Source organism: Heliconius melpomene, chromosome 10 (genome assembly GCF_056956725.1).
Source record: "Heliconius melpomene rosina isolate 202511_hmr_F chromosome 10, ASM5695672v1, whole genome shotgun sequence".
Lineage (NCBI taxonomy): Eukaryota > Metazoa > Arthropoda > Insecta > Lepidoptera > Nymphalidae > Heliconius > Heliconius melpomene.
The window spans coordinates 837583-860931 of record NC_140398.1 but is presented as its reverse complement, the minus strand read 5'-3'; the positions used below and the strand labels follow the sequence as shown (position 1 = coordinate 860931).

General features: G+C 31.1%; 2 protein-coding genes across 8 annotated transcripts; both read right to left on the bottom strand.

Moving 5' to 3' along the window:
* Positions 1-684: 684 nt before the first annotated feature.
* ATPsyngamma (ATP synthase, gamma subunit) lies at positions 685-5535 on the bottom strand. Of its 2 annotated transcripts, none has more exons than XM_085191630.1 (7): positions 5376-5535; positions 4597-4768; positions 3476-3554; positions 2915-2972; positions 1805-1962; positions 1559-1723; positions 685-1378 (listed from the first exon to the last, which is right to left on the bottom strand). In XM_085191630.1, the coding sequence occupies exons 2-7, from the start codon at positions 4755-4757 to the stop codon at positions 1112-1114; spliced, it is 888 nt and encodes a 295-aa protein (XP_085047756.1). In that variant the 5' UTR covers positions 4758-4768; positions 5376-5535; the 3' UTR covers positions 685-1111. The 2 variants fall into 2 exon arrangements, with proteins under 2 accessions (XP_085047756.1, XP_085047757.1); XM_085191631.1 differs by having other exon boundaries at positions 5323-5438.
* Positions 5536-7424: 1889 nt separating this feature from the next.
* Positions 7425-23287, bottom strand: Vha44 (V-type proton ATPase subunit Vha44). 6 transcript variants are annotated; one of them, XM_085191625.1, is made up of 13 exons: positions 23152-23287; positions 22588-22724; positions 21640-21741; positions 20411-20462; positions 12740-12837; positions 11759-11847; positions 11423-11521; positions 11179-11302; positions 10202-10333; positions 9782-9879; positions 9132-9270; positions 8311-8437; positions 7425-7893 (listed from the first exon to the last, which is right to left on the bottom strand). In XM_085191625.1, exons 2-12 carry the CDS (start codon positions 22714-22716, stop codon positions 8342-8344), a joined length of 1158 nt encoding a protein of 385 aa, XP_085047751.1. In that variant the 5' UTR covers positions 22717-22724; positions 23152-23287; the 3' UTR covers positions 7425-7893; positions 8311-8341. The 6 variants fall into 6 exon arrangements, with proteins under 6 accessions (XP_085047751.1, XP_085047752.1, XP_085047753.1 ...); XM_085191626.1 differs by having other exon boundaries at positions 8321-8437; XM_085191627.1 differs by lacking the exon at positions 23152-23287 and adding an exon at positions 22813-22987.
* Between the last annotated feature and the right edge of the window lie 62 nt (positions 23288-23349).

Below are 23349 nucleotides of genomic sequence, written 5' to 3'. Positions count from 1 at the left end.
TGCCTTATGTCGCTGCTGGTTATTTTTCCGTAAAGAAAGATCGGTAATAAGCTGATTTTACAGTATCTTTTGGTTTTATCAAAGATAGACTCAGAAAACATTCGCTTCCATTTTGTTACCGAATATGCAACACTTAAAATATAAATTGAGGCCAGTCGTGACGTAGGGCCACATTGTGACTGTTAACGCGTCTAGTTGTGGGTTCGATCCCCTCTTGCGGAAATTAAATATTTATTTAAATTTCCATTTCTTGGCTTCGTTCGAAAGTAGTGAACGGAGTATCTTAACACTAGGTTCCCCCTGCATTCCCTGCTGTATGCGGGATACAGCGTGAAGCAATTATGTTTACGATTTAATATTTAAAGAAAATAATTTTAAAAACGATTTTAATCTTTATGACCCTTTAGTCTAGCAGTCAAAATTAATAACGACTCAAAATTCACTATAAAAGATAAATAAGGCTTATGGTACAAGCGTGTGACTATAAGCGCTACGATTGTAGATATAATTCCCACTTGGGGGCATGAAAATTTTAATATTTTATGGTTCGCGCTGGTAACGAGACAAAGCGCGAAGTTCAATTGCGCTAATTAACACTAAATGTCTCAAAAATATATCCTACCCTGTTATATGCAGGTATATAACTTCTATAGAAATGAAAGGTAGATCATAAATCAAACAACATTTCTAAACCTTACTTTAATACTAATCACCACTGTATCCTTACGAAATTCAGTTAGAACAGCCACAAAATCGAATAAGCATCGATATATTTATAAAGATGTTAAAAGCCAGTTTGTGTCGCGTGTGAGTTTTATAAACAGATCAATACTTATTCAAACTTATAAAGGAATGTCAGCATAATGCTAGATACATTATTACTATTGCAAATGGCAGTTTTTTTTGTAATTTTATGATCGAAAATCGAATTAAAAAAAGTATAATTTAAACATATAAATACATGATTCTACATAAACATCTCGGGCTATATAACAAAATGACATTGACAGATAAAATGGCGCCAACTTTTTTTTTGTAAGTCGGGTATAACTTTATTAATCCACATTGAAACATAAAACGGCGCCATTTTTCAGACAAAGGCATAACATTATTAATCCAAAGCGGCAGCACCAGAGATAATTTCGATAAGCTCTCTAGTGATGACGGCTTGGCGGGTCCTATTGAATGTGAGTGTTAGTTTGTCAATCATTTCTCCTGCATTCTTCGATGCGTTGTCCATGGCCGACATTCTCGAGGATTGTTCGGAACAAGCGCCTTCCTTTAAAGCGTAGAACAACATGGAGGCGAGAGAGAACTCCATGTAGGATTGAAGAACGTCCGAGTCCAAGGAATCGTAGACTGCTAGCTTTGGTGCTGCCTAAAATTGTTATAAAATCGTAATGAATTGTTTATCTTTTTATTCTAATCATTGGGTTTCAAACATAAGTGAGTATTCACATAAAATTGACTCATTATATTTACTTTCTCTAATAAATGAACAAGATCACAATCTTAAAATACATGTATTATTAATAAACAATACATTAATATACGTTACCTCAATAGCCTTCTTACTGAACAAAGGCAAATCAGACTGAGCATAAGACACCACAGATTTGAACTTGTTATAAATGATCTTGCCAGAGCCGAAATCGTAACCAGAAGTCATAATGGCGTTTGCCAATTTAGCAGCGTCTAAGAAAGTTGGGGGGAGACGACCAATCTGTAAAATAAAAGAAAATATACATATATATTTTTACCTACCTTACTAATAAAAAGTATAAAAAGTTTAACGCCAACTAACCTCATTGGCCACACTAATAATGTGCTTCCCGTACAAGCGCTGCAGGATGCCGCGCGACTTGTCCCCGACGCAGATCACCTTGATGTTCTCGGCTCCGGGCTCACAGAGGCGGTTGCGGATCACCTTGGACACTCCAGTGTGCACAGCGCCGCAGAGACCTGGGGGTCAAAATAATATTTTAACTATTAATTTATTTAAACTAGCGGCCCGCCCGCGGCTTCGCCTGCTTGAACTACATGATTAATCATTTAATAGACAGAGTTGACTGATAACTATAATGACTTCTAATATATTTTTTTTCTACATTACCGTAATTTAAATTAGGATTTGTGATTGTTTTGAATTAAAAAATATGACCAATGTTGATACTTGATATTTATAATAATACACATTGAGCATCGATATGTAAAGCTAATTATTTATTATACTGTTAGCAAACTCATGTAAAAATTGAAAAAAACTATAAAAGAATTGTGTTATTAGTAGTAATTAAAGTAAAGAGATGCAAGAAAGTCCATCAAAGATCGTACTTATTCTTCAGTGGCGAGGCAAAGTCTTCAAAAATATACTTATCATTATAAAATAGAATTGAACAATTACCGTCTCCACCAAGTGGGGGTACTCGTAGCTTATGTTATTTTAAATTAACAGGGCAGAATAATAACCTCATTTCATTTAACACTGACCATGCAGAACGATTATTCCAAAGCCATTATATTATAAATAAATAAATAAATATTCATATCTCTTAAGGTTTAATTGGGCTGTTAGAGTTTCATATGAGCTGCTCCAGATCTTCATTTTTATTATTTGGACAGAAAAGGCTTGTTATGTTGATCAACCTTTACTAACACGCTATATTTATATCTCTTAGAGATTAGATAGGGTTCAACGTCAGGTACTCCAGACCTACATTTTTGTTATGTGGATGGAAATTGTTTGTCATGTTGTTCAAGTTTCAATGAACAGACGTGCCATTTTCACTCTCTTATTATATGTATAGATAATATACAGAATAGAAGCGGTATTTTAAAATAATGATTATATTTTAGCTCCATCTGCTGCTGTATGGGATAAAGGGTTAAGCTAAAAAAAGCTAATAATAACTACCTCTGTCTGAGGTCATGGCGATATACAGCTGTGCTGGCTCATCCTCGGGGGCGGCGACCTGAAATCACGACAAATATAATTTAATTAAATAAATAACTTTCATTTATATTTCTTTGGAAACCTAGTGTCGATGACACTCCCTTACCCACTCTCCAGCCTAATTATTAAGGGATTGTTCGTTACCATGTTATATTTATTTAGCAGTTTTCAAATCACCCTTTTGATGATTGTGGTCAAGTTTTAGACAAAGTCCCCTCTACCCCCAAAACTCACGTGTATTATTTGTACCTATAATAAATCTTTTTTTTTAATATTACTTTTAATAAAATATACTAGTACGTATACTATCTAATATTATTCTAGAAAATTAAGGGCCATAATAAAAAATATCTAGCCAGAAAGGTTGCATATTGTTTTTGACTGGCATAGTAATAATAAAAGAAATAGTATAATCCATATTATATAACATATTCAAACTACTATTACATTTTGAACATTATTTTGAATGGCGGAACTAATCGCCGCGCTTTATCTTTTTAGCACAGGCATTAGGGCTCTTACCTCAGCTTTCTCATAAAACTGCACAGCACCCTCGCCATAGGGACGGGCAGCCTTCAATTCGCGCTCAGCGCGAGTGTACCTTTTTTAAACACAATAATTATTAAAAAAATCAGCTTCACACTGTATCCCGTGTGTAGCAGAGTAGACAGAGGGTACCTAGTGTTAAGACACTGCATTACCCACTTGCTCCCAAAGGAAAAAAAACATCTCTGCAAGGTTATTTATTATCAAGCTTACACCTGGCAGTAATTCCTTAAATTAATTTGAAAGTATCTCCTATATTACCTGACTGCACGACGCAAAGGAGTGTAATGTGTTTATTTAATACACAACTAACTTTACATTAATTGAATATATTATAAAAACTTTACACATAACATTTACATAATGACTATGATAATTTAAACATTTCTGAAGAATGTTTTTTTATTAAATTAAAGATTTATTAAAATTATTATGTTCTATAAAAAAGTGGTTATTATTATTTTTTAGTTGTGGGTTCAATATCCATTCAGAGGAATGAATCATTTATGATTCTCCACTCTAATAAAGGGCAGTGCAGTGTTGACTTCCACCACTCAACATTTTGATTGTTGAGTGGTATGGTGGAATTTCTTGTCATTAAGTCTCTGTTTACCATAACATATGTGGAATGCAGAGTGAAAGTAAATAAAAAAGAATTAAATGTTATTTTTTTCCTAAATAAACTTTGTGCTAGGGCACCATTTGCCACAAACCACCTACTTTTCTAGATATTAAGTATTGAGTGACATTTGTTTTCTCACAAGTGATGAGAAAATGAAGTTAACTCACTCCTCCATGTGGAAATCCAATCCACAAGTATTACAGTCAGAACCACTGTGACACAAAAGCCTCAACTAGAAAGCCTCACTAAGAAATATTAAAATATTTCTTTTAAAACTATGTCTTCTAAACATTAGCATTCTATACTTACTAAAAAGTGGCTATGCTTTTTGCTGCATATAACCAGGGTACATAAAAAGAGACTAGTGTCCAGACACTCTAACCTTAATAATAATTGCAGGCACTGACTCTCTGCCAGGCTTTAATAACTTACTTGATAAATGTTTTTAAAATATCAAATATAATCATAAGCATACTTAGCAGCTGACACCATTTTCATAGATTGGGTGATCTTTTGAATGTTCTTGACAGACTTCAAGCGGATAGAAATTGCTTTCAGAGTGGCCATGTTACGGTTCTGTTGCTGGTTGACCATGATGGTTACCTGGGCGACTCCAGGTGCAAAACGACCCAACATTTTGATTGTTTCTGTAATTTATAACATTAAATTGTAAAGATATCATATCAATATCAATGTTTATTTTTTAGTTTCACCTGTATCCTGCACTATGCCAGAGTATGAGGAAATTTCGTATTTGCAGAGCGGGTAAACAAATTTAATCATTTTCTCTGAGTGGGAATCGAACCTTAAGCGTTCGTGTCTACAGTCTTGACCTCTGCGCCACGACAGTATAAAGAGTAGTTTTGAAGTTATTCAATTAAATTATAACATTAAATCAACTCTACACTTATTTACTACGTTATTATTGCATTTTTTCTTTTTTGTTGGAAATATATTAAAAGGCATAGTTTTCTCTTTTTTAGTGTTAACTTTCGACATGACATGGAAACTGTTATCCAATTATGTAAAATAACTAAATATTACAACGAAAATAAAGCAGTATATACGTAAATATATGATAATAAAGCACTCAGATGATTAAATGCAGGTTATGTATCAAAGTTATGTAAGACTTCAACCCTCAACTGTACATTACACAGCAAGTAATGGACATAGTGGCAAAAAATTATTAAAAACTTACGCCTTTCAACACTATATTTAATTAGATTATAGAAAACAAGCACAAATACTAACTTTTATGGGATTTTTTGGTCAAATTATGTATACCAGCCGACGAAAATGTCGCTGGTCGGACGGACGACGACGTTCGTTCTCGATGGGAGGACAGCAGCAAAAATACTATGAATGCAGATTAAAAAATATATATTTTTCGCGGGTAATTATTTTTTATTTAATTAAATTGTTTTATTTTATCAATAAGCAACATTTAAAAGATAAGAGAACATTTTATTTTATTATGAGATTTTATTTGATTTATATATAAAAACGATATATTTTAATATAATAGCGATAAAAGATGACAGTGACATTTAAAATTGATTTGGGATTTGACTTATAATAGAATAGTCTACTAAATTAAATAGAAAGTCAAATATATGAGAAAGCTTGTATTCAAGGTCTCTCTTACAAAAAATGGCTTATATTTATGAATCATAATTTGACGTAAAGCGATAAGAGACGCGAGCAATAACTACGAGTAATTGTGTTCTGTGCTAGGACGGGAATAAATAATTAGAGAATAAGAGATTAAATTTCATTTTATTTAACAATGCCCGCTCCAGAAGAAAATATGGAAAATAAAATAATACAAACACAAGAACAACCAATGCGTGAAATAACTCAAACAGATCATTTAAATAAGAAGCTGTTAACTTCGCTTTTCATGAGGTTGGATGAAGGCGGCGACTCATTATTGGATAAAATGTTAGAACCAGATAATAATTCTCAAGAAACTGATGAGTGGAAAGACTAATTTAACATTAAATAAATATACGTAAATTTGGTGGTATTTATTGAAATTTACTATTAACTAAGGTAAATTTGATAATGAAAATGAAGTGTCCTTAGGTCTATTTCAATAAGGACAGTTGGTTTATGTTTAATATAATATAACGAATGTATAAATGTTTTTTAAGCATTCCTACACATAAGAAATTAAATGTAATTTAATATTTATGTACTTTTTTCAATCCATATAATTAAAACCTAATAAATTTGTATAAATTAATTAAATTCTGGTAAGTACTTCTAGTTATTTGTGAAAAATCCACAATATTGTTGGCTAGAACCACTTAAAACATGTGAAGCCTAAGCATGTTTTAACATTTAAAGATTTTTAAGTGAAGGTACTTCTCAGTGTTCCATGAATTCATCACATAAGTGCTCGGGATTTATGAGTGTAGATATAATATAGAAGGATATAGAGCTAGAGCTGTACTATAATTTAATATGTCTTGGTAATTCTCAGTAATAAAAGTACTACTGTAATATTTAAATTTTAATCTCATCCTTGACATGTTTTACCTGATGTAATCTGTCTGAGGGTTGTTCCTTTATTACGATCCGAATGGAGATTAAAAGAGTCTCTTTAAAGCTCACCTCTGCTGTCCAAGCTACTCTCCTAATATTATTGCAAAAGTATTGAATAAGTACAATTTTGATAACAATATTAATAAATATAAATTACTATAAAAAGATATAAAATCAACACTTTATTCAACATTATTAGTAAGTATATTTAAGTATTTTTTTTTCATTTTCAAAGTTAGTCTACTTTGAAAGTGAAAGAAATTTACCAATTTTCACTTTCAGAGGTTTTTTCAAACAAGGTAGTATCAAGACATTCCGTTCTTTATTTTCCGCCCGATTTCCAGTCCCAGCATCATGACTCTATGCCACACTTGCTATTCTGCAGGGAAATGAACAGTCCATTCTTCTAAGTAGGGATTTAAACACAAAACCAATACATTCACAAACACATCTCATTGCATCACACTGACAATGATTTTTTATTATATATTTTTCTATTATAGTTTCACTTTTCAAGGAAGTCAGGAGCAACTTATTGTCAAGACACTCGCACCCCACATACTCCATGCACTTAATATTCAAAGTATTGCATGTTGAGTGGCAGGACACAATGCCACATTGTACCTTACATACTTAGAACGAGGAAAGAAAAATAATGTATTTTCCCAGTTCTCACAGGGATCAAACCCACAATCATCTCATTAACGGGATAATTTCTATTAAACAATAAGAAAACAAATAAAACAACAAACAAACAGTAACTTGAATAATATTTATTATGTACTACACAAGTTATAATGAGGAATGTTTATTTACATAGCTTGCATTACTCCAATATAATTTAATAATCTATTGAACAATTTAATTTCCAAAGAAAACTAACTATCGCAACTTTAATACTGAAAATAATTGTTGCGTTTCAAACAAAAAATATATATATTCCTTTTGACGGAACTATTCAAAGCTCATAATAATATAATGTGATATACAATATAATGTTATTTATATAAATAATTTATTTATTTTCATTTAATTTTATATATAATGTAAATAAATACAGCGTCAACGTTTCATTTCTTTAAATAACACAAAATCAATGTTATATATAATCTGTACATAGAAATTCTAGAAACAAAAATATTATAATATAGAATAACCAAAGTGGTTGTAGTTTGTAACTATTGGTAGCTTGACAACACGACAGCATGACCGGTAACGATACCTGGAAATATAAATTTTCAGCATTATTCATTTAGTACATCATTTATAAGGCTGTGACTCTATAGGCGACGGTTGTTGGTTCGTTTCCCTAAAAATACTCAATTTTTTTTTTGCTTCACGTACCTGCATAGCAAACCTGCAAAGAAATTTATATTTTGTTTTTTCTTTTCATCTTTATATATATGCAGTATTTTTTTGTGTATCTCGATGATCCTTACGTATAAACGGACATGTCAAAAGAGAAGATTTGTGGAAAAAAAATTAAATTATAAACATAGTCGTGTAGTATATTAACGATTTTATTTTATTTTTTTAAGAGCAAGATGAATCATGAGTTTACAGCAATACGATTGTGCCACTGCACCACAACAGTCCCAATTTAGACTCATACCAACATATAAAAAAAATAACCAATCACCTATAAATACCATCACTAATCTGAAGAACATCTAAGCCTTGATGTCGACCATCTCGATATTGATCTTGTAGAACACGTACGGGAAGTACTCCGACTGCCCGAAGCCGAGACCCGCCAACTCCGCCGTCTATCAAAATAAAATAAAAATTTATTTACAAAATAAAATAAAATTAAAGTTTTCATAAAGACTTTATGTGAGTATGTGTGTTTGTATAATATATAAAGTAGTTCGCGAGGTAAATTCCGAGCTTTACATTTGTGTGAATGATTAATATTTTCAAAAATAAAAAAATATATGATTTCTACACTGGACATTGCGTTCTTGCAATTTTCACTCTATGTTGTATCGTTTGAGTTAATAATTCGTTACGTTATATAATCAAGAACTGCAGTATTGTCTAGGATTTTTTTTCTAGCTTGGTCATATATATTTTCGAAATTATATTATAAGGATTAAGTATGCGATGGTGCTATTAGTACAATAAAGAAATATATTTGTAGTGTCTATACATAAGTATGTTGTACTATGTGTATGTATGTACTGTTCTCAGCAGATCTGTCTTCTGGGCCAGTGTTAGCTTTATGATTATTCAACGATTTAAAAGTGCTTACAAATATATGTATTTAAATTTATATTTCATTTCTTCGCTCTGGCGTCGAAGCGAAAGCGTGGTGTTGAGTTCAGCTACTCAACACGCCTCCAGAATTCGACTGTACGTGGGGAACGGAGCGTCCCAACACTAGGTTCCCTCTGGCTACCCTGCTGTGTGCGGGATACAGCGTGAAGCGTATATAATAGTAAGAATATCAGTGTGCCGTACGTCCTGCGCGGAGTGCCCGTGGTGGTGCGCGGAATGGTCGAGGTGCGCGTAGAGCTGCTGCAGCACGTCGCGCAGGCGCTTGGCGCCCTTGCGCGCCGGCACCAGCACCGCCGCCTGGAAGTTCACCGGCAACCCGTACCTGCCATAACGAGCCGCGTTTATTACATCGTTCATCATACACTTTCACCATTTTATTACTATTTTTTAAAATTTAAATTTTGTAGCGTGGTTATCACATGTATTTTAATATTATACATTATTTAAAAGAGATTCTCACTCGGAATTAATTTTTACAGATATATGCAACCTACAAATTGGACTGCCTAGTAAAGTAAATTGATATTACAAACTGATTGAAATAAAACAAAAATTTATATTCTAACGAAATTAGAGTGTATATGTAACATTTAATTACTGAATAAAGCATTTATTTTATTATTATTATTTATTTTTATTAAAACACAAAATGTTTTGGAAACCTTACCAAAATACAATAATAAAAAAACATAACAGACCTAATTCAACCGTTTCTGATATATGAATAAACAAATTCTTGTTTGGAGTCTAAATTTTCCCATATATCTTCCATGTATAAACATCGATTAATTATATTTTTATTACATGTTTAGATATATAATAAAATAACTAACCTCAAAACGGATTCAACAAAAACTCTTAACGCCTTAACATGTATCCAGGCGCAGAAACATTCTGAGAAGTTCACCTTCAACCACCGCACTAAGGGACCCTGTAATTACAAACAAAAATATAAAAAAATCACCATTGGAAGCCGTCGTGGCGTACAGACACCAGCGTGCGACCGTAAACGCAATGGTTGTGGTTTCGAATCCCGTGAGGGGAAATTAAATGTTTGTTTCATTTCCTTGCTCTGGTAACGAGGCGAAGCGCGGGGTTGAGTTCCAGCATACAAGACGCAATGTCTCAAGAATTCAGAGGAAAGGGGAATTAATAGAAAACTGTGACTTAACGGTAGATCCCCAGGTTTCCTCTGACTGCCATGTGCGGGATACGTATAAAAAAAGTAATTAATAAAAAACAAACAAACTCACAAACTGTTTCTTCTTATCAGTGACGAGCTTGGTTATCTCGTTCTTGCCGGCGGCGAGGTCGGCCTCGTTGTATGAAAACTCGCGAACTATGAATTTACGTTCGCGCGCGTGTAGCTTGAACTCGTCCACCACCTGAAAACAAATTATACAATATGCATTTTAAAAAAATAACGTATTTTTTCTTTTTTAAATTTGTTCTATTTTTGGCATCACGCTATTTCACGCATGTATAAAATTAGGCAGAGGAACCTTAGTAAAGACCATCCGCTCTCCATTTATCGCTGATTTCAGGAGACATGGCGTGTTGAGTAGTGAAACTCAAAATCTTGCTTTGATTCGACACCAGAGCTAAGAAATGCAAATATTACATTTCCTCGAGTGGGAGTCGAACCCACAATCTGTTGCGTTCACAGTCACATGTTTGTGCCTCTGCACCACGGTAGTCTAAAAAAAAATAATGTAGTAATATAGTAACTTGGTTACAATTCGTTTTAATAAAAACCTGTTATTTGCAATTAATACCTACCATATTATTTAAGTCATTTAAAAGTAATATTATAATCATAATACAATTTAAACACATATATATATATAATGTGAGATAGAAACTGGAAATTAACTGGATTAATCGCGTAAATTTACTATTATACACACGTGGTGGTAGACGGAGGTGGTATTCCTAATTATTATATCAAACAAATTGTCTCGCTAAATAGAAGAAAGTCCATACATCAAAACTCGCAAAATTTAAAATTAAAAAAAATAAACAAAAATATCTGGGCAAATTAGTAGCGAGTAGCTCTCAAACTTTCAATCCGATTTTCATAATAACTAGCTAAGAATCACCGCGACTAACAAAGCTTTCGATTAAAAAAGTGCACTCAAATCAGTTAATAGCTTCAGGAGTTATTATGCACAGACACACATACAGACACGGGGTTTAAAACGAGTGAGTAAATTAGTGTTTAAGTGGTGACCTTCTTGAAGAGAGTGACGGTGAAGAGTCCGTAGTCGTTGTCCTGGTGCACGAGCTGGGTGGAGCGCGGCACTATCATGTTTGTTATCTTCTCGTAGTTGGCGTTCCAGTCGTTGAACATCGACCTGTGTTGCAACAAAAAAAAACATTTGTTTGTTGGGTATATATTACGCTACAAAAAACCAGAGAATACAAACGATATACATTTATAGTATATTCGATGTAGTGATACAACAAATACTCACTTAGGCACAATAACGAGGAGGGTGGTCAAATATTCGCTGTCCAGAATGAAATGCTCCTTCTTCACTAAATCCGCTAAGTTGCGAGTTAGAAGACTTCCGCTGGAATAGTAAAAAAAAAACGCTATTAAAATTCACCCATTTATTTTTTGTACAAATGTCTTGGTAACATTTAAAAATAATTTGTTAATATATTTAACGATACTTTTTCATTTTACCAATCAAAACCTGGCGTAAAACAATTGACATATAACAAAAATCACAGATTCGATTAAACTCCAATAAATCGATGCGATGTCATCAAACAATATTACAACGAATATATAAATAAATACATACGTTTGTTTCTTCTCTAAATTTTGTAAGTTCCCCTTGAGAGAGTTGTAAGCTGATGATTTCACTTTCAAGTCAGCGTCGATCTGACCCACCTGTTTTTAAAATATTACAATATTTATTTAGGTATATGTACAGTACACAATATCTAAGAAAATAGTATCGTTAGGGTTAATAGCACATTAAATAAGCATTTCAGATTTCTCTATTCACGATTATACTATAAAAATTGTATAATAGAACGTTTCTTTATTATCATTAGAGAAATAAACAGATATTGAAGAGGTATATAAAAGTAGAGAAAGAAAGTCAACTGTTAAGACACAGCATGTAAGCAAGGTGATAGGTATGTTCATCGACGGTAAGAAAATAAAATAGGAAAATCTTGACAGTTATGATAAAATTTAGATTAGATGTAAAAATCCAAGCAGAATTAGAAATAGCGGCCTTGTAATGCTGGCAATTAAAAAAATTACGACTTTTGCGGAAGCATAATCTGTAACAGTTTTAATGAAATTTTTTTAAGTTATCTATATTTTTAAACATGTAATATTTCCTTACAATATTTATCGCACATCGACAACATTGGGTCGGTGTTATCATCGATGATTCTTTAATATCAAACATTTCTAATGGTGAGATTTGCAGACTTCTTTGAGTGACAGCTGACAGCGCCCCATTAAAGAGTAAAAAGGGCGCTCTACTGTACAAGTTAAATAAGCAGTAATGAAGAGGCTAATTTGGTAAATTGCACCACTTGTTTACCTCAAATAGGTAAAATTATGACACAGCTTCAAACACCGCTCGATTTCAAAGTTTGTCCGACTACAAAAAATACATATTATTGTACCTACATCTTAAATTCGTACTTTTAATTTTTGTATCAACCTCATCATACACTTATTCACATTCACATTATTATTTAGGGTGCTATACTTTTCTTTGCTAAGAAAAACATTTAGTAACATATTTACAATATTAACATACCTGTTTGCTGATAATATCGGCGATGTTGCGAAGGCTCTGCTTTATGGGGTATTTGGCCATGTCCCATTGGAAACGAGTCAGATACGTGGGCAGATCGCCTGGAAAACCATTCAATTTCGTTAAATATATACTTATTTTGCTTAAATTTATGAAGATTATATGAAACCAACGTTACTTTATAAATAAAAAATATTTTTTTAAAAGATTTAATTTAACGTTGATTGGTCATTAGTAAAATATTTTTAATATTAAATGTTAAATTTAATCTTCCAGTCATCTAAAATAGCTAATATTAACATACTATTCTTGTTACAAAATCGATTTAGACAACGTGAAATTAAAGCATTTCATTATACTAATATCATTATATTTAAATAAAAAAAACATCTAAAAATTTCATAGTTTAAAACAAAACTCTAAGAAACAAATAACAAGCAATTTTAAATATATAAATCTAATATTTTTTATTTTTTAAAATTATATTAATTTGAATTATTTATTGACGAAAATATAATAAATAAATAAATATTTTTATTTAATTTGTGTGACGACAGTAGAAAGAAAAAGTGGTATAAGTAGCGAAATTAACATTTTATTTTTGTGTAAGTGCTGAAAGAGTAACAAAAGAATAAAAAAGCCAAAACAAAACGTGTATAATAGAATATAAAAAAGTCACATATCTAATTATAAAGGCACAGATCATGCAATTTAAATACATAAGTGTGTAATAACATTAAATATTTGTAGGACATTTTAACTCATTACACTAATACATTTTAATTATGTACTATTATCTGTTATTTTTTTAAATTATCTTTTACTAAAAAATTTTAATCTGCAAGCTCTATGTTACTTAGTCGAATAATTTAAAAAAACATTTGACAGATAACGTGTACATAGAAGCATGCATCATACTTTGTTTAACCATGCACAAATTTCATAAATCTATACATACACACATATATAAACTAACAACTAACGATCTCTAAGCTAATATCATACAGTTATATAAAATTAATATTACACATAAAATACAACATTTAAAAAAAATAATTAAAACGAACAATTATATAAGTATATATTATAAACTTACAGTTTTAGTTTTATATTATTTTTAGACTGCTTATTAGAAGCCATTGTGGGAGTGCTTTGACACTCGATGGTCATGGGTTCATTTTAAAGGAATATTTTCTTTTTTAGGGTTCCGTACCCAAAGGGTGAAACGGGAACTTATTACTAAGGCTCTACTGTGCGTCTGTGTATCTGTCAGTTGTCAACTAACTGTATGAATTGTTATACTTGAAATTATCACAGGTAATGTATTTGTGATGCCGTTATAACATTAAGCTACTAATGAAACAAAATGAAATAAAAGTTTTAGGGGGGCCCCATCCAACAAGCGTGATTTTTTGCTCGTTTTTAGATATTGAAAATGGTAAAAGAGAGACGCTTGCAATATTCACAGAATATTTAGTTACAAATTAATTTTAAAAGTAAATAATGAAATTCAAATTAAACAAATATAACCTAACGCATATAACAAACTTGAATTTTTTTGGCGTTTTTATAGGTAATGGCCCTTCGTGCGTGAATCCGACTCGGACTTTGCCGGTTGTATTTTATTATCGTTAGCCATTAAGCTTTAACTTAACACCCAATGAAAATGAAAATATTGAGACTAAATTGATCTTGTTGATCAACCAATATTTGCAAGAGTACTAGTTGTCGAAACAAAATGTCATTTCATGATCCTCGTCACTTTTATTTATACGTACATGAAAAATTGTCGATAAAACAAGTGTAATATTTCTCACATTAAAAATAGTGTCAGATTCATTTTATCGAGGTCGAATATTATTAGACACAATAGATTAATGGATATCAAAGTATAAAAATATGAGAAGTAATTATATTCTAGCGTATAAACTTATAGCTGAACTGAAAATTCGCAACATAAAAAGAAAATAAAAAAAAAATGTTTGTGCCATAATGATGATGATGAAAGAAAAGGTTTCCAATAGTACAAAATAAAAACAACTGGATTGGGATTGCAGAATGACATTTCTACTACAGTTACGTTTATAAGTACAAAAAATAAAATAAAACAAAATTAATTTTGTACTCATAAACTATAGTTAATTGTAGCCGTCAAAAGCAACATTCACAGAGTGACGTGTGTTAAAAAGGACGTATAAATTTTAGGTGAATTACCCAAATATTTACGCCTTATAGCGTCAGCCTAAACTTTATAATACCTTTGCGATAAACAAACGGAATTTAAATATATAAATCAAAAGTCAAAATTCAGGGTGGCGCTTTCAAAATATATGAAGCATCTAGCGCCACCTGTCATAAAAAATATACAAAAATTTAACTCAGAATCGTATACGCAACCACTGCCTCACATTAAAATGAAACATAAGTTAAGAGATATAGAGATACTGTTTTTATTAAAGTGATTATACCACACAGGTAGCGCTAGCGCTATAAAAAATATATTTTGTTTGTACATATTAGCTTGATTACGATCTTTTAGATTTAAGAAGCGTTTTGAACAGTATTTGAGACTCGTAGTAGAACTGAGGTTAATATCAACGTAAGCTTGCAAAAGCCTCAAATCCCGATCAAATAGGACAGAGGATTAGGTGGTTAGGATTGGACCCTGAACCTTGATTCAGGACGTGGTGCGGCGCCGTGTGGTCGTCCTCCTCGTCGTCGTCCCAGCGCGGCGAGCTGCGGCCGCTGGACGGTTGCGAGGGGTGCGCGTCGCACTCCGAGTGCTCTCGGTGTTCGCACGGCCAGCACCCGTGGTGCTCCGAGTATGCCGAGTCGCAGACCGGCGACGTGGGCGTGGGGGGTGGCTCGCCCCCGCCGGGGTCCGCGTAAGAGTCGATGCCTGGATTCGGCAGATTTGTTGGCAAACAGGTTGATCTGGCAACCTTCTTTATTTTTGACTTAGTCATATTAAATATCTGGCCGACTTTATTTTGGCCGTGCCTTTTTGAACTTCGATTTTGCGAGTTCTCTACCAACTCTGCAAAATATTTTGTCCTATTTACTATTTAACTTACACGTTCATTGGATCCCGTTTTATGGCGGCCATAAAGTTATTTCAATGCTCATCCTTGCTTGTAAGTATGCAGATAAGATCGTAACGTACGAAATGATCTATCAAAATTTTACAATTTTTACGCTTTCCTATCGTTAACGCCTAACGCTTTAATGAACTAAGGAATAAATAAAAATATAGGATAGTAAAGGAAAGGAGTGAATAAATATAATTTAAATAATAAAAAGTAATAAACTAAAACTTAATTACAAATTAATATAGTAATAATAAGAAGCAAGAAGCATGGACGATATGTAAGCTTCGTATGACTAAGCTATGAATGTTTGTGAGGCAGTGATTGCTATGATTTATTATACTATTACAAATTATAATTCTGTGCAATAGTTCCCATTGATCCTATATATATATTACAAGTTTGTATTTTCTAAACAAACATACGAACATCAATGTAAGGTAAGTGACGGTAACTTCGTGATAGTACGTGGTTTCGTGAGTTTTGCTTGTGGCAAAAATAATAAGCAATTTAAGTGTTATTTACGGAAACTATATATTGGTATATAATCTTTATACTTTCAACTGTCTAAAAACTAAGTAACATTATTTTAATGATAAAATTGAGCGTATAGCGACATTTTAAACGCAGAGTTGGCTACAAACTGCATTGTAACGTGTCTGCGATGCTTGCCACCGTAAGACTAGCGTAAGAATTTCTTAAGGTTGTAGAAAGACAAAGGTAAGTTATTCGAATAAAACATTGAATATATGCTTTTTTGTATTCTATAAAAAAACATTTTATTGAAAAAAAAAATAGATGGAAGCATAAAATTCTTTTAAAATTGCAATAAATCGATTCACGAAATAGCAGACATTTTATTTATCAAGTGTCCGCTATTTCGTGTTACTACCGAATTAGGGGAATCTTAGATACTTTTTAATAAATTTATATTTATGTTATAACTAAGATAATTTAAATTTAAAGCTTAAAATCAGTTACTGTATTTATTAAAGTTTCTCGTGATCGAAATTCGGTATATGTTTTGTCCACTTAAATTTCTATATTACTATTTTAAAGGTAACCTGAATTGGTAATTTTAAGCTAAATTCGTATAGGTACTGCCAATGTAATTTTATTTTTTAATCAACCTTTATAATTTATTTTTGTGTATTTTATCGAATATACGTGGTAGTTAATGATTACTTTACATAATGTAAAAAATACTGAATAAACAGAACTGCGGAAGTTACTAAAATCAGTAACACGAAATAAGATCCCCTACATTTCATTATTTTCTCTAACTTCGTGACAAATAAATCTACGTAAAATCAGCACATTGACTTCTTTGTCTTTGTTAATAGTGTTTTAATAGTGTTCTTAGTCTTGTTATAAGTCTAAATAAAGATCTTTTTATTTTTTCAAGAATTTTTCAAGAATATAATATATACCTACTAAACACAAAACGCCGTACAAACTGGTTGCGAAAATATATAGTTCTATAAACTGGCATACCTAGCTTCAAAAAATTTAACTTGAATTTCGAGTTTTTTATATATTTTTTTTATAAAAAATTCAAAAATGTAAGTTTTTTAAACCTGAGCTTTTATAATTTGTAAATTATAAAAGTTGAGGCTGCTCGTGGCGCAGGAGTACAAAGTATGACTGTAAAACCGACTGGTTGTGGGTTCGATCCCCACTCCAGGACATGAAAATAGGAATAGTATAGGAAATAGAAAATATTTATTTAAATTTATATTTCAGGCAAAGCGCGGCGTTGAGTTGTGCCACTTAACATGCTGTGACTCCGAAATTCCGCAGAAAGTCGGGAACGGAGTGTTTTAAAAACACTAGGTTCCTACCTATCTACCTACCTACCTACCTACCTACCTACCTACCTAGGCCTATCCTGCTGTGTGCGGGATACAGCGTGAAGATGATTTAATTTGATTTGATTTTTTTTATAAAAGTTTTAATGTCGTTAAGCTGATCTACCTATTTTTTTTTATTTACAAATTCTTTACAATCAAAACCAATAAAGATGTTAATTTTTTTTATTATAAAACCTCACTCGCGAGGTATAAACTTGTGACCCGAAATAGGGGACACAAACTCACGAAGTTAGAAACAGAGCTAAATTTTATCACGAAGTAGGGTTCAAATTAGAGGTCCACAAATAAATTAATATAAAAATTAAGGTTAAGTTAAACCGCATAATTCACACATCAAATTACTGCCAAAAGACCCACTTTGATCACACTAAAATTTGCAAATTCATATAACCTTTAATAATGTATTTACAATAGTTTAAAGTTATGAGAGCCTTAAACTGCCGAACTCCCGTACATTTACCTTAATTGAAAAACATTGTTTCAGTAAATGCATAATCTAAAATTATCCTGCACTTCCTTCCAACTGTTATGAATAAATATTAATATCGTGGTATATAACCATTTCACACCCTGTATACACAATTCCTGTGAAATATTGACGCATTTCATGTATTGATCACTCTATAACATAGTAAGCATAACGTTTAAGATCAAAAGATTTATTAATATATCGTTGGGTGTTACATCTTAGTAGCTACGGGTATATTACGTAATTCAATGTCAGATAAAAGATTACTTGTAGACCGTTTATCTTTACTTGTAATATAAAAAATCTTTAACTATTTCTCAATATTTCTCCTTAAAATCTTTATATAGCCACTGAAATTAAGTTTGAGAAAAATATAATGAATTTGTGTGAATTTAAAACGTTATATTAATGAATATTTCTAAATAAGATCTAATGTCTTAAATATTCAATGTAAATTCTGTAATATAAACTGTAAAAAGCTGAAAAGCAAAATGGTCATAATAATAAAATATACGCCATTAAATGATTGCCCAAATAACTAGACAAAAATAGCGAATATTCATACACCTTATAACGTAGAACTTATAAGCTCTATTACGTAAGCTATCACAAAATACACTTCAAATACATACAATACAAATAATTACTCACTTCCGCAAATTTTTTTCCACTTTTCAGACACTGAAATGCAATTTCCAAACTAACATTCACAATCTATGTGTAAATATCATCTAAATACCAATAAAATACAGCCCGTGAATGAAGGAGAAGCTAAGTATATATAAACGCAAATTGGAATTTTAAAGAAATTATAAATACGAACAATAATATATATTAATAAAAAGCTTTAAAAAATAATTAAGAAATCTTTTTACGACTCAATGTGATATGCATGACATGACGTAACTCCAGTGACAGTTTGACAATTTTATTAGATAGATTTCTGGGATTTCAAATGAGAAATAATAATAATAGTAAAAAAACAACCTATGGCATCCTTTGGATAAGATTTTAACTCAAGAAGAATTTAACTCAAATTGAAAATTAAATAAAATATATGTATCGATTATTACCTTTAAAAATTTCAAACTAATCTGAATACGATACTTTTGCTTATTCTGTTAAGTTTGAAATTTTTGTACATTCATAATATGCATTTGGTGAGATACTTTAAAATATTGCTAAAATAAATAAGGTTCCAAATAGTCATGTATAGATGAACCTAAAAATAAACCAAAAAAACACTGTCCACTGAACATTCTTAGCTTAAATAAAACTTGTTGAAGCCAAATCTTTAAAAAATATGTATATTTAACGAACCTTTACTTATTTATAAAACGCCTACACTTCTTTTTTGCTATTATTAATTTAAATATATATTTTCATAAAGATTCGTTGAGATTATATTTTTATATATAAATAACTCATTATATTACATAGAAGTTAGTTAGGTATTTAAAGTGACAATTTATAAGAAAAATAATGTTATGTGTTAATGTGTGATGCTTGACACCAAATTATAAATATGTATATACATTTTTTTAACAAACTGATTGTGCAATACGTGTATATTTGCAAATAATACTAAATAGATATTGAAATAATGGTACATTAAATGAAATATTAACCGAAAATTCCATAAATACATCTGTCAGTGACTTACTGTCACTGACTTACATAAAATAAAAAGAAACATGCAAAAATAAATGATAATTCAGAAATAAACTAAATTGAAAACATAAATAACATATTATATATAAAATAAGAAAAAAAAAGAAATTAGAGACCACCGAAAATCCACCGTCATGCTAATATTTTTCGCACTACTCTGTGCTTTTATTTTTTTTTTTATTTTTTTAATCTAAACTGGTATCATGTTCTATATTTAATTAGTTCTCATGCTGGCAACATTATTCTCTTTTCCATTAATTAACCATAGCTTTATTGTTTCTAATCAAAATCAAGATTCCCCAAACATGCATATGTTCTGTAATATATTTTGTCTATAATCTGAATGTATCATGCATTTTAAATATGCTTCAAAAGTCAAAATATTAACACTAAATGTCTAGTACATATCGTATTTGTCTAGATCGTAAATAATTCGGCGTGAATGGCACTAAACAAAGAAAATTGTATATAGGTCTAGTGACAATTAATAATTATAATTTTTCATATTTAAAAATATAAAAATGTTTAATGCCATATTAAATGCAACTTTTAAAAAAAGTGAAAAAAAATTACTTACTGTTGTTTGCCATCAGATTCTCGTGCAGCTTGTCACGTTGATCTTCTAATACCTGTATTTTTTGGAAAATATAATAATTTAAAGAAATCAGCGTAGCGCATCAGTACAGTGATTGCAAATGAGACAGTTGTCAGTTTGATGACCACTTGGAACTCATCTCTTTGAGTTCCGCGACTCAAGTCTCAACACGCAATATATCGAAAATAATGCGTTTTGTGGGGAATGTAGTGTCTTATCCTCTGCCTATCACCATAATCATAAAAAAATCAAATTCTAATTATATTTCAATTTGTTAATTTAATTATAGAAATAGTGTCGTATTTGTGAATTTTTATTAAAAAAATAAGTTAAATAGTTAATTTAAACATAATTTATTATAACAGTAAGTAAGTATCAAGTATAGAACAGTATTTATCTAATTTCTAACAGATGTTGATGCTAACTAAAAATTTACAATCTCCTAAATCTTTATTTGACATTATAATATATTTGGTTTCTAAGAAAAATAAAATGAAAGTTTTTTTTTAAAAGACTGGTTTCCACATATAGTAGAGTAGGCAGAGTGAACCAAGTGTTAAGACACTCTGTGTTCCACTTTCTGTTCGATTCTCAACACATAGTGTGTGAGACAACATACTGAAAAGTGGTTAAAATTTTAACAGTGGTTCAGAAAATATAGTGAGATCTCACTATGTCACAATGTTGTTTTAGTAATAAATATATGTATGAATAATGATGTAATATGTATGTAGTATATTTAAATTTGTGAGTGAACATTACATACATTAGAACAATATAACTCTAAAAGTAGATTCAAATCTCATGAAGAGAAAAAACATATGATAACATTTTGTTACATTCTACTATAATGGAAAGGGACACATTAACATTGACAAAAAGTAAAAAAATGGTTCATGTTGGTATATTTATTAAAAATTGAATTTATCAAGAAAAAATATAATTTTATATAATTTGAAAGATAATCTTTTTGTAAGTTTAAAATGGTATTCTTACACTAAGGAAAGCAATATATTTAGAAACATAAATGTTATTTTTGTACATTTTTAAGTACATTATATTTCTTTTGCGGCCTACAATCACTATACATTCAAATGTTTATGTTTCTTAATGAATATATAATTAACAAAATAAAGATTTCAATTTTTACAAACTGACAAAACAATATATAAAACCAGTTAGTTCCTTCCATATAAAAAGCAATTACTTACCTCACCAAGATACTGAGCTACTTTCCTAGTGACACCTTCGACAAAAGTATCAAGCTTGCCAAGGTCATCAGACAATCCTACCAACTGATCCAATGTACCAACCTGGAGGGAAAATAAATAATATTAGTAAGATAAAATATTATGAAACATAAAATAAGCTAGGGTTTTATTTGGCAGAAAGTGGGGAGCATAAGTGTCTTAACCCTAGGTTTCTAGGTTCCCTATGTCTACACCGCTATGTGCAGGTTACAGAGTGAAGATAAAAATTAATTGCCTCATACTATTTCAATTCAGATCAGTGAAAAAGCATCTGACAGTAAGTGCAATAGTGGTGACTTTGTTTCCCAATGAAGGAATGTTAATATTTCAATTATTGTGGTATGTAAAGTAGACAATGTATGACATTGAATTATGCACATCCAATGCCCCGAAAATTGGACAGAAAGTAAAAAATGTTTATGAACAGTAGGTTATCTCTACCTACCCTGCTGTAGAATAGGCTCTATCCCACTGGATTCTAGTGTTAATATTCACCATTCTCAAGTTAAAGAAAATTTAAGTAAAAGGGAAAATGTAATTGTTAGTGTTTAACTTTTGTTTTTAAAATGCAAAGATATTTATAAAGATTTATGAATTATTTTATCAACATTAAAATAGATTTATAAAAAAAGACAATGTGTTTCTATAATATAAATATACATTATAAATTTAATTGGATTATAATTCTTGTCTAATATCATAACAAATATATTTTATAAATTCATATTGAACATGCAGGCTTTGTAGTTAAATAAAATTAATAAGATATCATAAAATAAATCTTAAGTCAAAGTAATGTCCATTTTATATAGACAAGTTACTTAACAAATTTAATTGTAGTCTAACAAGATTACCTAAAACATGAATATTATAACTATTATTAAAATCAATTGGTCAAATTTGACTTACCTTCAGGTCAGGTATAGGGAATTTATAGTTAACACTGAGACTGCCTGATTTAGTGGCATTATTCAAAGTATCCCAAGTCTGTTGGCAGGTTTTGTCGCCAGGGGCACTGATTAGCCAATATTCACTCATCTTGATCACTAAAAATAGAAGAAATGTAGTCATTAAACTACATATATTATATTCTAATACATAAAAATAGTTAAAAGTAAAATATCGAGATGGTACCACGTCTTTTTCATGTCTAACAATAATAAAACAGAACGTCTTGTCTGGATAATCGATTTTATAAGTCCTACGTCCATGGATGCGAGACGCTGTATGGTATTTTTAACGCTATTTTCGCAATTTACGTACGATGCAGTGAATCAATACTGAGTCCAGGCTAGCGGCGCCCACTCAGCCGTCAGACTACCTGGCGCCCGTCCCGTTTCACCTAAGTATATCACAATATTTCCACCCTAATATACACCCTTGCCATAAATTTTGACAATCTATAATCGCGCGCATATACATTTTACAACCATTTCGACTGTTCTAATAGACATAATATTCAATAATACTCACCCGGTGTTTAAAATTTAATGCTGTTTAACACTAAATATTGGAAACAGCAATTATTTGGTGAAATCACAAGACGATACGGGGCCAGCCCTACAACACCGCCATGAAAATTCACGTGATGCTGTGCTGCCATCTACAACATATTGTATCGGACAGCTGATTTACGTCAATTGTCTATGGTACATAATTAATGCAATTATT